The 17,541-nt window shown below is 53.2% G+C and overlaps 1 protein-coding gene across 3 annotated transcripts in view; it reads left to right on the forward strand.

Moving 5' to 3' along the window:
* Window positions 1-16,870, forward strand: part of LOC144735410 (uncharacterized) — a 114,766-nt gene extending 97,896 nt beyond the window's left edge. For all 3 annotated transcript variants that reach the window (XM_078617802.1, XM_078617803.1, XM_078617801.1), the window contains 2 exons: window positions 6,166-6,294; window positions 16,716-16,870. In XM_078617802.1, the coding sequence (XP_078473928.1) occupies window positions 6,166-6,294; window positions 16,716-16,827 (241 nt within the window). In that variant the 3' untranslated portion in view covers window positions 16,828-16,870. The remainder of the gene's footprint in view (window positions 1-6,165; window positions 6,295-16,715) is intronic.
* The last annotated feature ends 671 nt before the right edge of the window (window positions 16,871-17,541 follow it).

A 17,541-nucleotide genomic window follows, 5' to 3' on the forward strand; every position in this document is an offset into this window, starting at 1 on the left:
GTCCGAGAGCCAGATCCCCTGCAAGCGGGAGCGCGCGGAGAATTTTATATATAAGAAGATGTCTCTTAGAGCTATCTTCACTTGATACAGTTATTTTGCTGTGACGGTTACACCTAAAGACGGAGGCTTGTGTTGCCTCCGAAACGTCGTGATTTAATTTAGTTGTTTTAATTCATGTTGTTTATTTTTATTTTATTTTTTTTACCTATGTGACTTTACTGAAAAAACCTAAGAGTAGAAAGCAGTCACTTCCGAATGTTCATTTCCCATGCATTAGGCTAGGCCTAGACTTCACATACCAATACCCACCTTTCGTCACTAAGTGACGGTGACATCACCATTGCGCCTGTGCCAGGCCAGGCGCACTTTGAGGCCACGTGAATTATCGTAGGCTTGTTGGCAGATCACAGGACAGTCCCAGGTGCCATGGGCTGGCTGAGATGCTCCGCTCATTGTTGTGAGCGTCACTGCTCTACCCTCAGCTGTTGTTGGAGGGCGACTGCCTCCAACTCAGTAGCGTCCACGAGCCTCCTCCACAGAGTCCGATCTTGACACCACTGTTAGCAGTGTTCAGAAAGTCCACTCAGCTCCACCTCCTCCCATACTGCATCAGTACGTATCTTTTCCAACCCAATGTCGTGCCCATTTATCCACCTCTATACGACCAAATAGAAGCTGCTTGGACATGCAGTGGCTGGGAATGCGGGCTACATGACCCAGCCAATGCAGTCATGCCTGCCAGAGGAGCTCACTGATGGAAATGTGTCTAGATTTCTCAAGGATTTGTGAGCTCCTCACACAATCCAACCTGGTTAAACCCAGGATGAATTGTAAGCAGGCCAGCCTGAATGTTTCTAATCGGTGCAGATGTTTCACCAGAGGAGTCCACGTTTTACAAGCATAGAGAAGGGAGGGCATGACTGTGGTCAAGAAGACCCGAAGCTTCATGCGGAGTGACAGACTAGGTAGCTTCCACACAGCATTACGCAGCTGATGAAAAGACAATGCCGCCTGACTGATTCGGAGTGAAACCTCTGCTGTCAAATCGGAGCTGGTCAGAAGCACACTGCCAGTTATGGGAAACTCTCCACTCCACAACTGCCCCCATCACCAATGGGGAGTTGTGGGTGTGGAGTATTCGATGGTACAAAATACCCAGGCAAGTGCTTAGTTTTGGTGGGGCTAATGGCAAGGCCCCACCTCTTAGTGGCAAGCTCCAGGTTCAGCAGCAGCGTCTCCATCTACTCCTCTGAGTGAGCAGCAATCACCACATCATCAGCATGCATATGTAATAAAGGACTCCATCGGTCCTTTATTTGTGTTCGTCTTCCGCTCACCCCGCTGGCCTCCTCCTCGGCCCAGCGTTGTCTCTCCTTGCGCCCCGCGCACTCTGCAGCTACCCTGCTGCTTCCTATGCAGCCCCACTGCTGCTCCGCTATGCAGCTACTCTGCTGCCTGTGCAACCTCGCGCCCTCTGCTAGCCTCCGCTAGTTCTGCAGCTACTCTGCTGCTCCGTGCAACCTCGCACGCCCTGTGCTAGCCTCCGCTAGCTCTGCAGCTACTCGGCTGCTCCGTGCAACCCCTGCACGCCCTGTGCACCCCGCGCACTCTGCTCTCTCCTCACCCCGCTGGCTGGCGCCGTCCGATGAGCCCCTCGGCCACCAGGCTGAAGCACGGCGGCCACCCAACGTGGTCTCCCTCTTCACTCCCTAGACTCCCCTGATGTCTTCCGGTCTCCTTACTCTAACCCCTCGCCCACGTGACCCTGACTCCTCCCTCTCCCACGTGACCCTGACTCCTCCCTCTCGGATTGTCACATCCGACCTGCCCATTTACGCTCGCATTACACCACCCCCCCCCCCCCCCCCCGTAAAGAAAAATCCAGCCGTCCTCGGCTGAAACAGGACAAAATAATGCGAGCGAAGGCATCACAATCAGGAGTCCCCCAAACACAACAGAAATTATAACAACAACACAAGTAACGAAAGAAGAGTGATCAGGATCCGGAACAGAACACCGGCCTGTCCTCCGTGCAACAACAACAAGAATAAGAATGGAACAATGCACAACAACGGCAACCGACACGCAAGAACGGCCGACGCGCACAACCCAGGAATGTGGTGTCTTAGAGCGTGTCCATGTTGCTGTTCCATCCGCTCGGCTCAAGTCCAACATCAAAGAGCAAGTGGTAAAGCAGGAATGACGAACGGGCGCTCAATTGCTCCTTTAAGTCCTCATCCAGTTAGCACACCAGGTAACACCCAGTGTGGCAGGCGCCGAAGATCTGTGACGAGAAGGAGAATCCAATCCCCTGAGGCACAGCACAACAATGCACATCCGCATGTCGTACACGACAGCCACCCGGCCCCAGGGTAGTGGAGATGATGTAAATCCGGCCCGCTTAAGAAAACCCCAATAAATACCCAAATAGACGCGATGGATGCCCCAGTATTTACATTTTAACAACAATATTATTTACACGTGACAACAACAACAAAAAAATGTCCTGCTCTTGCCCACCAGCAGTCCTCCCTTGAGGACCAGCACAGACATCGCACGTACACAGCATGTACCCACGGTCACTCTCAGCAAAGCCCCCAGTCGCACACCCTCGCGTGGAGAGAGCCACGCTCCCCAGCGGTAACATTTAACTCGCTCTAACCCTCACCGTGGTCGTCAACCCACAGCAACATCCACTGACCATACTCTTGGCTAGTGCAATTTCGGGGATGAGCAGCAACTCCGCCATGCTCCTCCCTTACTATCCCATCAGCGATGGACACACACCAGCATCTTATAGTCTGACGCTTTATAGCCAAGGGAAGATTAATCCCTCGGCAAGGCCAGACACCATCGACCCCCCCCCACGGGGCAATGTTCTCTTATAGATTCAATAACGCCCTAACCCAGAGAGGAACAAGTCCACGGCCCTTCCCGCTGGAGGACCCACAAAGAGAATCCCCGCTCCATGCTAGCCAGGTCACCCGGATCGCTGGCACGTAACGGAACCTCTACTCCAGAATCCCGTGAGCCCCCGGCACACCAGGTTCAGTCTGCCACCGCACAACTGAACCACGACTCCCCGAGCCATATGAGCACACGGCCCATTAGTTTGAGACATACCACGGAGGTTTCACCTCCGGGCTGTCAGGTCAGCCATCAGCCATAGGCTGATGTGACCACAACTCGTGCATCACCCACTCAACAATGGCAGGCATATACAGATGAAATATTTGCCCCACCGAGGTTTTTCCCGCGCGCTCAAAATGGCGGCATCCTTCGCCAAGCGCATCTCCGCAATACCCTGCGCACGCTCAAAATGGCGGCCCCCTTCGCCAAGCGCATCCTCGCAATTTCCCGCGCGCGCTGAAAATGGCGGGCCAACGTGCGAACACGTCGCCAGTTTTCCCCGTGCGTGCACCCCAGCTGCCCTTTGCTGGGGCAAAACACACATCCCCCCGTCACGTTTCAACAACCCCCCAATGATAGGACGCACCGCCGCGGCTCGTAGCGCCCAGCAGTCATATCGGGAGAATTTTTACCCATATTTGACCAAAACACATTGCTTACACACACCAACTCACAAACCAACCCCTGGCCGCATGCAATCAACAGAATGAGCGGCGCCACTTGGCGGAAATTTACGGCCCCATCACCCTTAACAGCAGAGTCACCAACAACAGCATCATCGCGCACTCTCATCGCGCGCCCTCTCTCTCAACAAGCGCAATTACCTATGAACACACACGCAATCTCGTGTGCATAAACACCCATACAACCACATTTTTGGGTCCCCCCCGAATTTTTACCAATTTCCAAACAGGTACGCACAATTAATAACAATCCCAAACCCAATGGTCAACCAATGCACCGCACTCCGTATCCGTACAGAACAGTGTAAATAGCACATGCAGTCACATATCGCGATCACAAGCGTACATTTAAGCACAATAGCAAGCAGATCTGCAGGCAACCAACACCCCATTAACCCTGTCGTAACTTGCAGCAACAACAAAAATATTCTCTCTTTTGCAATCAACCACATCGCACACGGCACCTTGCAGCAACAACACGCAACCATTTTTTTTCAATTAACCACATCGCTCACGGCTCCCACGAGATGTTACAGCGCGAGATACCTGACGCAACCGAATTAATAATTAACTTCGCCATGAAGATAACATCTCCACGCCGCAACGCACGGACACTATTTGACACTGAGCAAACAAGCAGATAGCGCGTCCATCGTCAACACACACACAGCCCGAACCGCTCTCCGCTCGCTCAAGACATGACAACAATCGCCCCCCCCCCCCCCCTGGCACACGCTAGATGGGTGAGGTGTGTGTTAGGGCCGGGTGCATCTCGTTACGACTCGCCCGGGGCTGCAGCGAGCAGAGGACGGCAGGGTGGTAACTTGAGACGCCTCGCAGAACTCGAACGATGACTTGACTGCTCCGGTGTCTCGCACCCGAGCCAGGACGGGAGAGCTCCCGCCCTAGCAGCTGCAGCTTCGGCGTCCTCTCCTCGCGGCTCCCCTTCCCCCGCAAAACAGCAGCTCCACAGCAGGCTGCTCACCCTGCGGCGCCTCCAGATGGTAGCGCACGGCCGTTTCTCCGCCGCGAAGTTGAAGATGGCAGCGTCTTCCCGCGGCGGTGAAGACAAGATGGCGGCTTCCCGCCGTTTCTCCCCGACCACACCCAAGATGGCGGAGCCCTGCCGCGTGTTGGAGAGGCGGGAAGCGTGGGCCAGGCCCCAATGGCGGACGGCGCAGCCCCACTCGGAGACTCACCGCTTCCAGGCCCGCCGCGTGGCCGATCCGGCCTCGTCGCCGGCGCAACCAAGGTGACAAAATCCAGCAGAACGGGCCACAGCGATTCAAGTTGGACTGCCACGTAGCCGCTGGAGGACGTGCGCCGGCGGCCGTTTCTTCGTCGTCAGAAGACGTAACAAGTGGGTTACGCTTTTTCAAGTTCTCGGCCGTCTTCCTCGATGTTATTTTGCATTGAAAAAGTCGACTCTGACACCAATGTAATAAAGGACTCCGTCACACGATGTTGATCTCCGTCGGTCCTTTATTTGTGTTCGTCTTCCGCTCACCCCGCTGGCCTCCTCGGCCCAGCGTCGTCTCTCCTTGCGCCCCGCGCACTCTGCAGCTACCCTGCTGCTCCCTATGCAGCCCCACTGCTGCTCCGCTATGCAGCTACTCTGCTGCCTGTGCAACCTCGCACCCTCTGCTAGCCTCCGCTAGTTCTGCAGCTACTCGACTGCTCCGTGCAACCTCGCACGCCCTGTGCTAGCCTCCGCTAGCTCTGCAGATACTCGGCTGCTCCGTGCAACCCCTGCATGCCCTGTGCACCCCGCGCACTCTGCTCTCTCCTCACCCCGCTGGCTGGCGCCGTCCGATGAGCCCCTCGGCCACCAGGCTGAGGCACGGCACCCACCCAACGTGGTCTCCCTCTTCACTCCCTCGACTCCCCTGATGTCTTCCGGCCTCCTTCCTATAACCCCTCGCCCACGTGACCCTGACTCCTCCCTCTCCCACGTGACCCTGACTCCTCCCTCTCGGATCGTCACATCCGACCTGCCCATTTACGCTCGCATTACACATAATATGGATTACCAATAGGGAGCCATCCATCGACCACACCAGTACATCGATCAGCCTCCCATTGTATCTGTACCAAATGGAAATTCCTCCGGTACAGCCATGGAAAATTTCGCGAACTACGTGGTCAAAGATGATGTTAAATATTGTGGGAGCCAGAGGACATCCCTGTCACACCCCAAGTTGAACAGGGAATGGCCCCAACGCTTTGCCACGTAGCTTTACACGGGACTGCCCACCATCGTGAAGGCCTTTAAAGATTGTAGGCATAGAGTCAAGGACTCTGAAAGCACGAAAAAATGCCCACAGCCCTGGCCTGTTTATGGTATTATAGGCATTGACCAGGTCAATAAAGCAGATATGTACAGTATATGTGAATATCAAATACTTTACATGAAATGTCTGTTGAGATGGAATATATAATTTGTAAGGTTGTCAACAGAACTATTCAAAATAGACCTTAGACTGAAAATGTACAACTGTAAACTAAATGTGTTTTCTGTATGGAGCATTAAAGTGCTTTACAAGAGTAACACTGTGTTTAATATATTTCACAGTGTCAGGAACACCATTAACAGATTTGAAGATAAAACACAAACTATCAAGCGACCCATCTCCTACAATGCTGAGCCAAGTTATTCAAAAGAAATTGGAGATAAAAAATTTATATCCACATCCACATACAGGTAAGAATGGTTCATGAAGTCTATGAAAGAAAGTTGAGGCAGTCAAAAATCTAGTCATGTAATATCTCATCACATGACAGTTCTCAGAATACACTTTTCTGTTCATGGGTTGTCACCTGCTCATAACAGAACATCAATGTATGCACTTCATGTAAAGCGTTTTCACTAGTACAAACAAGGATCAAAGGAAAAACGAGTGTAGTATTTAATATAATGTCTAGGGCAGTTGGGTATCTCCAAGTGATCCAAGTCACAACACAGCAGCTGGATTCTTTAGTATGGAGTCAGCCCAAATCTAAATTATGATAACAGACACGTTTCATATCTTACAAAATTTAACATTATATTTTTTGAACAAGCATTTTACAAGAAACATTTTAATATCTAACATAAAACATCTGCCCAAAACATCTGAAGTACCTCCTACAGCCCCTTATAATACTGCATGAACGAAACAATACGTACTTAAATAATTGATAAAAAATTTAAATTAGCTCAATTCTATTTTATTGACAATAAACGTATGATACAATTATTATTTCTTATACCAGTGTAGGGGGCCCAACTGAGTCGCAGACGTACTTCTTAGAGGCAACGCATTTATTACACCAACACGAATACACAAAGGGGTAGATGCCCCTTTACCAGATACAGCCTAGGGTGTTGGACCACCCGGCTAACGACACTAACATAAACATCTTTAGAGCGACTACAATTTCACATTCAAGTAGTCAAGCCAGGTAACCATGTCAGGAGCAGTGGAGTGTATCACTTTAATGTCTCTTTTGTATTTGTGGATCAGGCACCACATCGTTTTATATTTTATGGCCGATTCTGGATTACCAGTCGCACATTGGAGTTTTTAATTGTCCGTTTGTACATCTGGTATCCGTATCTGGCACAGTTTGTGCGGATGCAGTTTAGGGTGGACCATGAGCTTTGTGAAAGACCAGGGATATTTTAGCGCTGGGTGTTTTACATTGCGTTTGTTTACGAGTATTTTACTTCATTCACCTATAAGCTTCATCATGGTTGAAATCATTATTGAAGGTTAAGTGCATAGCTACAAAAGGGATTGTGTGACTTCCAGCAATGACGAGGGACATTAGAGGTCCTGATTAATAGGAAGGCGACAAGTTTCCTCGATTCGCAGGACTTCCCAGAGGGTTACAGCATAGTTGCGCATGGATGGGGGGAGAGAAGTGGCAACAGCACGGGCAGCCAGGGTGATGGGGTCGGCTTGAGGCTTCCAGTGGTACATCGCATTGTTCATTTGGACATTGACAAGTCAAGTGTGACTACTTCTGGTTCAATGGTGCAAAGTACTCGGCTATAGAGTACATAAGGGCCATCGCTGATGTCCATAGCACTGGCGCTGATGCTCGCCAGCTTGTGTTTGCCAGTTTCTGGACCAGGTTCATCCTTGTTTTGGTGGCTACCTTTTTCAGGTGGTCGTGGAAGTTTATCACACAGTCCAGGTTCACTCTGGAGATAGGATAGAGTGGGATCGTGTCGTACAGTATTCCCGCAAGTCACTATCAAAGTATGATTGGCACTCCTATTATCAAGATAAAATGCATTGACTGTTTGTGATGATTTCGCTTAAGCCTCCATTTCCAGAAATAGTCTGGCATGGGTTGCTGACGCCGCCTCGGTGGTGATGACGTTCCTGATCTAAACGTTGCTCTATGCAGCTCATTGACCCTCTCCAATGTTCCCGAGTGGATGTTCGCAGAGGCTTTATGAAATGTCCCCGCCTGTCTAACTTAACCAACAGTATCTGCTTCGGTTGCGTTGCAGACTGCCAAATATGTTTTGGTAGCCATGGTGATATTCCTGGCTACCAAAACATCATGGTTTTCCTTGCTCCTATGAATTAGCCTACTTCTGACACCAAAGTGGGAGCTTGCAGCCCGTGGGGGGATTAAGTATCCGCGTCCTGATAGCACGCCCCCGGTTCTGTGGAGGATAACTGGAGTTTGCAAATCGTGGTCTGTGTCTGGGACATGATCGACCCACTATTTCTGGCCCACACAGTAGCGCTATATACTGCACTGCACAGCACTGTGCATTGCTTGTGTTGTGCCGTTAGCCATAAACTACTCCCAACTTGCTCACAACCCTCAATCATCGTTCTCACGTACTACACTCCCATTCGTATCCTGTAAGAACACACCGCTTCCTCCCGTTGTGAGTCACTACAGCAGCCCCACGTGTCAGTGGGGCTGCAGTTTCAGAGGTTTTGCTATTGCCATGCAGGTCACTGTCTCCAGCACAAAGTAGCCTATTTGTGGAGGTATCACTACCCTAGCGAAGCCCTGCCACCATGGACAAGGGGGGGGGATCACGCTTACTCTAATTGTATTCAGATTTTATTAATGGCAAAATACATACAAAATTGGGTTATGCGCAACTCACCTGTCTCTATTACACAAATTCGGTAATGCAAAACTCGCTTACTCTTGCATAGTATGCAGTGTGTAGGTTCTGGCGTATACCTAAAACTATGGGGTTGCATGCATAACTAATGTATGTGTAGTGGTGATACGCGCTGGCAGTAGGGATCGTGTGGCAGCGCGTGGTGATTGGCTGTGTGTCGGTGACGTGCGCTGACAGTGAGAGATCATAGGGCAGCGCGGGGTCATGGGTTATGTGGTGGTGATTGGCTGTGTGTTGGTGACGCGCGCTGACAGGGAGGGATCGTATGGCAGCGCGGGGTGATTGGTTGTGTGGTGGTAACACGCGCGGGGAAAACGGATCGTGTGGCAGTGCGTCGTGATTGGTCAACGAGAGTGGGTGCTCACATCGCGGTCCGCATAGGCTCCGTCTCCTCGGGAGCGGAGGACTATAAAAGGCGGTGCGCGCGGGCGCTCGGGGAGTTTTGGTGACCAGTGAAGACGGAAGACGGAGGAGGAAGAGATAGAGCCCTGAGACACCTAGTCCCGCTGTCCTTGTAAGGACCGGGACCCTGTGTGGCTCAGAGGCGGGACCTTGGGACCCGGGGCCGGACGTCCGTGTGAGGGCCGGGCCGCGGGACCCAGTGGTCGTGACCCATACCCAAGCTGGGGTGGGTCTGTAGGTTCCCCCGGATGCTACGGGGCTGGAATGCCTGTGTGTGCGTAGCCGGGTGGAACGTGTAGCGTGAGCTGTAGTAACCACACGTGTCGGGTGGAACGTGTAGCGTGAGCTGTAGTGACCACACGTGTTATTGTGGCAAGACAAGTGTTAATAAAGTGTGCTACCCGTCAAGTGGTCTCCCGCCGTAATTTACAATACTACAACTGGCGTCAGGAGTGAAACAGTCTTCCAGCCATGGATACCAGGAAGACTCATTGGACTCACGAGTGTGACCGGGAGGAAAACCACGACGACTCGGGCCAGCAGGCATCAGGGGATGAAGAGGAGGAGATGCCGGCGCCACAGGAACCCTCATGGGCGCCCAACGAGCGGCTGGGGGCTGATGCCGGACTCCGCGACGCGCACTCCCGCCTGGCAGAACTATTACTCGCCGCGGCGTCCATCCTAGCGGAGATCAGCACGTCTGGAGGAGCGAGAACGTCGACGGACATTGAAAGGGCTCGCGTTGCTCATTCCCGCCAAAATGACTTTTAAATTCCAGCCATTTCTGCTGAGCGGCCATCTATTGGCGGGAACTGCGAGAAACACGTGGCGGGAGTCCTCCAATCCCTGCCGCTTACGTCATCAGCGCGTGCTACGGGCCGCCATCAGCCACCCACCATAGGGGCCGCCATTTTGCAGGTCGACAGTGCGGCGCGGGAGAGTCACGAGAAAGAGGATCATTTTCCAGCAGCGTCTTCCCGCATTGACAGCCTTCAAGGCAGAAGGCGGGGACTGGGGCGCATTCCAGCGAAGATTTATCGCCCATCAAGAGATGTTCGCCTGGTCCGACGCTACGGCGCTGCGGGCACTGCCTGCCATGTTGGACGACAACGCGCTCGCGGCCTTCAGGTCCGCACCGAGATCGGCCCGCTCCACGCTCAAGGCTGCGCTGGGCCTCATGGCCAAAGTGTATGGACCACCTTCGGCCTGCCGCCACCAATTTTACGAGCGACGGAAGGCGGACACGGAGACCGCGCTCGCCTACCGCACGGCGTTGTTGGCTCTCGCCGACGCTGCGTTCCCTCGTATGGACGAGGAGGGGCAGGACGCTATGGTTTTGGAACAACTGCTGAAGTTGGCGCAGGACCTGGGGGTCCCCATCAACACAGCCGACGAAGTGGACATATGTTCGTTGCGTGTTGCAACGAGTATCCAGGCGCACGAGGTCCTGAAGCGGAAACAGATGGTCGTCTTCACTGCTGCCGCGGTCTCAGCTCCGGCCACGGTGGTCACCGAGCCCCAAGTCGTTCGCCCACGGGAGGAGGCGTTCGCTGCAGCACGACCGGGGGATTGGAGGTCGGGGGGTCGGTCGCCTCTGCGATCGACCCGCAAGCTGAAGCAACCGAGACCTCCGACGTCCCTCATCACGTGCTACAACTGCGGCCTTCGGGGCCACGTGGCGTCCGGGTGCCGCGCTCCACGTCAGCGCGCCACGGGACCTCGGCTGGACGACGACCAAGGCCCCAAGTCGCCCCAACTACCCCCGGCAAGTCGCGGCACTTCACATGCTCGGCCTACATACACGACACACATGGGCCGTCGCTTTGCGGCGGAGGATGTGCGATTGGGGGTCGGGGATTCGGTTCGGAGAGGGGGGTTCGTACGGGGCCGGGGGGACATTAAATGGTCCGAGTTGGGCCACAGAATGGTGGCTGCGTCGGCTGGTTCGTCGGTCGTTATGGGATTCATAGACGGGGTCGAGGTCAGGGTGTTGGTGGACACGGGAGCGTCGGCGACTATAATTTCCGACCTCATTTATAACATTCTCCCCGTCCAATGTCGACCTCTGCTTCCGGTGGACATGCCATTTTACGCGGCAAATGGGGGCTCGTTGGGTATTATCGGTCAGAATCAGGCGACCATTTGCTTAGGGGATATTAAATTGGCGGGACCTGTTTTCGTCTCCTCTTCCCTAGCGGTTCCTTGTCTGTTGGGCACAGATTTTTTGGCTAAGATGCCCATTAAAATTCTCGTGGATCAACGTTGTATTGAGCTGCCATCGGGTCACTGTATTTCATTTTTATCTAACCCTACTGAAATACGGACGGCGTGCGCGACGATCCAAGCGCTAGCGACAAAGACGGTGCACGTGCCCCCGGGTTCGCAGATGTTGATACCCCTCCGGTTGCGGAAGCCATTGGGTGGGGAGACTGCGGGACAAGGCGTGCTTTTGGGTCCATCGAATAGAGCGGTCGGCGGTCTGGATTTGGCGGTGGCTCAAACGTTGGTTCGGGCTGACGGGGACCCGTTCGTTATGGTTTTAAACGCCGGTTCGCGGCCGGCCGTTATTCCGCAGGGCACTGTGCTCGCTCACGCGGCACGGGTCCCTGTGGAAGAGCGCCTTATTGCACATGTTGATCCCGTCCCGGCGCAGAAAATTCTATCGGGTGATGACCTTGAATGGGTCGATTCGCTGTGTGCGGACTCCAGTGATTTGTCAAGGGTGCAATTGGGTGCGCTGCGCGCTCTGCTGATCGAATTCTCCGATGTGTTCAGCATGCACAAATATGATATTGGGTGCACGGACCTGTTACGCCACCACATTGAAACAGGCGATGCGGCACCAGTCCGGCAGAATCCCTTCTGGCTGAGTCCTGCCGAGAAGGAACACGTTCAATCGGCCGTCAATGACATGCTGACGGCCGACATCATTTCGCACTCATCCGGTCCATGGGGAGCACTTATCGTTCTGGTTAAAAAGCAAGACAGGTCCTTGCGGTTTTGTGTAGATATCCGTCGCCTGAATAAAATCTCCGTGGCTGACGCGTATCCGCTCCCCAGAATGGATGAGTCCCTGGACGCATTGTCCGGGGCGCGGTATTTTTCTACACTTGACTTACTGTCGGGATTCTGGCAGCTGCCTCTCGACGATGAGTCTAAACCTAAGACAGCATTCCGGACCCCAGGGGGCCTGTTCCAGTTTAATCGGTTGCCCATGGGACTCCACTCCGCTCCCGCGACGTTTCAGCGCCTTATGGAATTGGTTTTGTCGGGTCTGCAATGGGATACTTGCTTAATTTACCTTGACGATGTCATTGTTTTCAGTAAAACTTTTGAGGAACACCTCCAGCGATTAAGAGGGGTGTTCTTGCGGATGCGATCGGCTAAGTTGAAGTATAAACCGGCGAAATGCCACCTTCTTTGGAAATCCGTGAGGTACTTGGGCCACATTGTCGATTCTTCAGGGATCTCCACCGATCCCGCGAAGACGAACTGTGTCAGTTCATGGCCAACGCCCACGTCGGTTTCTGAGGTCCGCAGCTTCATTGGTTTTGCTTCCTACTACCGCCGATTCGTTGAGCATTTCGCCACCATTGCCAAACCCTTGCACGCTCTAACAGCCAAAGGAGTCAGGTTTCGATGGGGGCCAGAGGAGGAGGCCGCGTTCTGCTCCCTCCGGGATGCCTTGGTGGGTGCCCCGCCCTTACGTTACCCTGACTTTACGAGTCCCTTCTTGCTGGATACTGATGCTAGTAACACGGGCATTGGGGGGGTGCTCTCACAGGTCGTTGGGGGAGTTGAACGGGTGGTCGCCTATGGTAGCAGGGTTTTGTCGCCTGCGGAACAGCGCTACTGCGTCACCCGTCGCGAGTTGCTGGCTATTGTTTTTTTTTACAGCAATTTAGACCTTATCTCTATGGCCGTCATTTTACGGTCTGGACGGACCACGCGGCGCTTCAGTATTCATTGAGGGTCGCCCAACCCTCGGGCCAATTTTCACGGTAGTTGGAAGTCCTCCAGGACTATCAATTTACGACCACTTACCGTAAGGGGTTGCGCCACACCAACGCGGATGCCCTGTCGCGGTTGTCGCCTCGTCCCGAATGTGCGTGCTTGATGGGGTCGGCGCGCTGTAAACCGCCAGGTGCTGTACCTGAGAGTGAGTTGGTCGCGGCCGCGAATGCGCCGATGGTTGACGTTCCCGCTACCCCTGCGGGCGGGGACTCGCTACTCTCACTGTCTCTCGTTGAGTGGGGCCGACTCCAGATGGCTGACAGCTCCCTGCTCGCGTTGCATCGCAGGGCGGGGGGTCCTGAGGAGGGTCGATAGCGAGCTGGCTCCTGGCTGCTCAAGCAGGGCCTGCTAATGAGATGGGACAATGTGTCCTGGCGGCACGCACTCGTCGTGCCTTCCGCTATGCGGGGCAAAGTTGTTCTGGCCGCACACGAACGCCTCTTGCATCTGGGGTAAACAAAACGCTTGCTCTGCTCCAGCGTGACTATTATTGGCCGGGGATGGGGAGCGATGTGGTCAATATACTGAAGGGGTGTGTGGATTGCGCCAAACGGAAACCACCGCCCGTTGCGCCAAATCCACCGCTGCAGTCTATTCAGGTCTCGTGCACTAACGAGCTCGTTGAGCTGGATATTTTGGGGCCTTTTCCTGTCACGCCTAGGGGTAACAAGTACCTGTTGGTTGGTGTGGAATACTTTACCCGATGGCCTATGGCGTGGCCACTCGCCAACCAGTCGGCGGCGGCCGTGGCGGACGCCTTTGTCCAGGGCTACGTCTTGGACAAGGGGGCTCCCGAACGCTTGCTGACCGACCAGGGAAATAATTTTTCGAGTAAATTGCTGCAGGAGGTGTGCGGCCTTTTGGGTACTAAAAAGGTGCGTACCTCCCCGTACCACCCACAGACTGACGGGATGGTGGAGCGACTCCACAGGACTTTAACTTCCGTGTTGTGCCAGCAGGTGTGCGAGGCACAGGTCGACTGGGACTTGCAGGTCCCGGGGGTCCTCGCCGCGTATAGAATGGCCCCCATGCAGCTACGGGGTTCTCCCCATTTTATCTGATGTACGGTCGGGAGGCCAATCCGCCCATGGAGACTCAGCTGGGACTTTCCGTGCCACGGCCTAATTCCAAATTGGCCGATCATATTAAATTTAACGGGAGGCCGCACGGCTTAATTCGAGATCTCCGCAAATCGCCAACGAGCGCTTGCGTGCACGGAAGGTGTCCGTGCATGATTGGAAACCGGGCGATAGGGCCTGGCTGCACTGCCCTCATGCACCTTTGGCTACGTCGCCTAAATTGTTGAGGCCATGGTGGGGACCCGTGGAGGTCGTGCGGGTTGCACGCCCCCAGTGTGTTCAAATAAAATGGGGAAAGCGCCGTTGGTACGTTCACCCCTCCCGGCTGAAACCGTTCTCGCCTCCATATGGCCTTCCTTTATGTCGTGAGGACCGAGCATGTGAGGTGACCGACGACCCGGGGAGGGAAATGTCTCCGCCTGATCCTCACATGTTTTCGCCTGATCCGCTCCCAGGTGTCTCGGAACTGACAGCTGCCGACCACCGGCGACCGGATCCCCGCGACACGGCCGGTCCTTCCAGGGCCGAACCGTGCCTTCCGGGGCTGCCAGAGCCACCAGACGGTCGTCAGCGTCCCATCCCGTACGATGGACCGGCCAGGCGGACTCGCGCTAAGTCGCGCCACTTTTCCTGACCAATGAATGAGGTGGAGGTGCGATGCGAGTTGGCCGGCTCGTCTCGTCACGGCGTTCCCCGTCCGTTCGACCGCTCTATCGTTCCGTTCAAGGAGCAAGCGGGAGGGGGATCGGGAGTCGAGGAGACACTGGACACGTCGGTCTTTTCAAAATAACTTTTATTCGGTTACTCGTCGGTTTGTACATAGTTCGTTCTTGTCACTAGTTAACGTTCAGGTGTTGTGTTGTTGTGTTGTGTTGCTGTGTTCCATTCTGGTTAATGTTACGGGGCACACTTGGAGAGTGGGGTTTTTTGTTTTGGGGGGTTTTTGGCAGCCGGTCCGGCTGCGAGCTCTGTGGGAGGGGGGGATGTAGTGGTGATACGCGCTGGCAGTAGGGATCGTGTGGCAGCGCGTGGTGATTGGCTGTGTGTTGGTGACGCGCGCTGACAGTGAGGGATCATAGGGCAGCGCGGGGTCATGGGTTATGTGGTGGTGATTGGCTGTGTGTTGGTGACGCGCGCTGACAGTGAGAGATCATAGGGCAGCGCGGGGTCATGGGTTATGTGGTGGTGATTGGCTGTGTGTTGGTGACGCACGCTGACAGGGAGGGATCGTATGGCAGCGCTGGGTGATTGGTTGTGTGGTGGTAACACGCGCGGGGAAAACGGATCGTGTGGCAGCGCGTCGTGATTGGTCAACGAGAGTGGGTGCTCACATCGCGGTCCGCATAGGCTCCGTCTCCTCAGGAGCGGAGGACTATAAAAGGCGGTGCGCGCGGGCGCTCGGGGAGTTTTGGTGACCAGTGAAGACGGAAGATGCAGGAGGAAGAGATAGGGCCCTGAGACACCTAGTCCCGCTGTCCTTGTAAGGACCGGGACCCTGTGTGGCTCAGAGGCGGGACCTTGGGACCCGGGGCCGGACGTCCGTGTGAGGGCCGGGCCGCGGGACCCAGTGGTCGTGACCCATACCCAAGCTGGGGTGGGTCTGTAGGTTCCCCCGGATGCTACGGGGCTGGAATGCCTGTGTGTGCGTAGCCGGGTGGAACGTGTAGCGTGAGCTGTAGTAACCACACGTGTCGGGTGGAACGTGTAGCGTGAACTGTAGTGACCACACGTGTTATTGTGGCAAGACAAGTGTTAATAAAGTGTGCTACCCGTCAAGTGGTCTCCCGCCGTAATTTACAATACTACATATGCATTACTCCCCTTCTTCCCTCTCCCATCTCTCATCACCCGTCCCAACACTGCCTCCCTGCGCATCATTCAATGGCCTAATGGCATACGCAGCTGCCCGGCTTCCCTAGGAATGGGCATTTGAACTCACCCTGCATCTATCACAGTGTCTGGATGTACTGTCCCACCTGTACGTTAGAGATATAATTTTCTGTGTCGTTAATCAATCAATGGTGGCCTTATACTTTTTTACAGCATGTATCGCATTACATCCCGTTTTGTATTTTAAATAATCCGGTTTTGTGAACTAGATGTAGTGCTTTGAACATTTTAGACCAACAATAATGTTACGCGCTTAAAATGGGCTTTATAAATAAAAAATAAAAACGAAAAAACATGAATTCACACCTCCTCCATTATAGTATGTGATTGGTTGACACCCAGGAAACTTTGGATTTTGCCATAACAGGAAACCGCAGGGTTTCTTGTGCAGAACATTTCATACAAGATCTACCAGGTTATTTTCCCAAGAAGTCTGCAGAGTGAAGTGTTCGAACCAAACCAGTTTTCGTGGCACATACCTTAGTTCACCCCATGACATATAGGACAGATTACGCCTTAAGATTAATCGTGTGAAGAGAAGCCATATTTACGTCTTTTGTGATTTTTTTAATCCAATTATATTTTTTTTCTATCAAGTGTTCCTACAAGTCAGGAATCGGACAATGCCCGGACAGATGAGCAAAGTGAAGATCAAGGCCGCATTAAGCAAGCATCTTCGGATACAAAAGCTACAAATTTGCAAAGGTAAATCCAAAAAATGCAACCTCTACATCACATATACGATTCATTTCGTAAGGTACTCTTCATGAAAAAAGCATTGCTATTAATAGCGAACATGATTTAAATCATAATTGTAGGGATGTACAGTTAAAACCTACTTGCATGATTAGATTGAGATTATGAAATTGATACAAACTAATCTAGAAATCCAAGCTAGAATGGGGAGGGTTTAAATGATCGTGATCGATTGGCATCATATTATAATTGAGCGAGATGAGTTTAAAAAAATGTTGCCTTAAGATTAAACTTGTAAAACGATCATCGTTTTCTCATTGAGTCCCATGTCAAAAGCTGAGCTACGTTTCAGGAAAAACATTTTCGACGCTTGAACAACTTTTTTATCTTGAGAAATCCAAATTATGATTTAGAAATTCACAAATTTTCCACACATTAAGAGCCACAGTGCCAGATCCCCATATAGCGTTAGACTGTTGAGGCAAACAAGTTGAGCTAGCACGTAAGGCCGGTGCAGTACACGAGAGGTTGGGCAGGTGGTCAGCACCACGCTCCACCGCCTTTGTCTCCATCGTGGCGATGTTTATACACCGCACCAGGTACTAATCTGAAGCAGAGTCGACATAGGGGAGGCCCGGTCCAGTTTAAGTTAAAGTCATTGTGTTGTCCGTGAATGGGGATCGAACTCGGGTGATGGGTTTGTAGCGCTGTGCGCGAACGGTTACGT

Source organism: Lampetra planeri, chromosome 55 (genome assembly GCF_965212315.1).
Source record: "Lampetra planeri chromosome 55, kcLamPlan1.2.h2, whole genome shotgun sequence".
Classification (NCBI taxonomy): domain Eukaryota; kingdom Metazoa; phylum Chordata; class Hyperoartia; order Petromyzontiformes; family Petromyzontidae; genus Lampetra; species Lampetra planeri.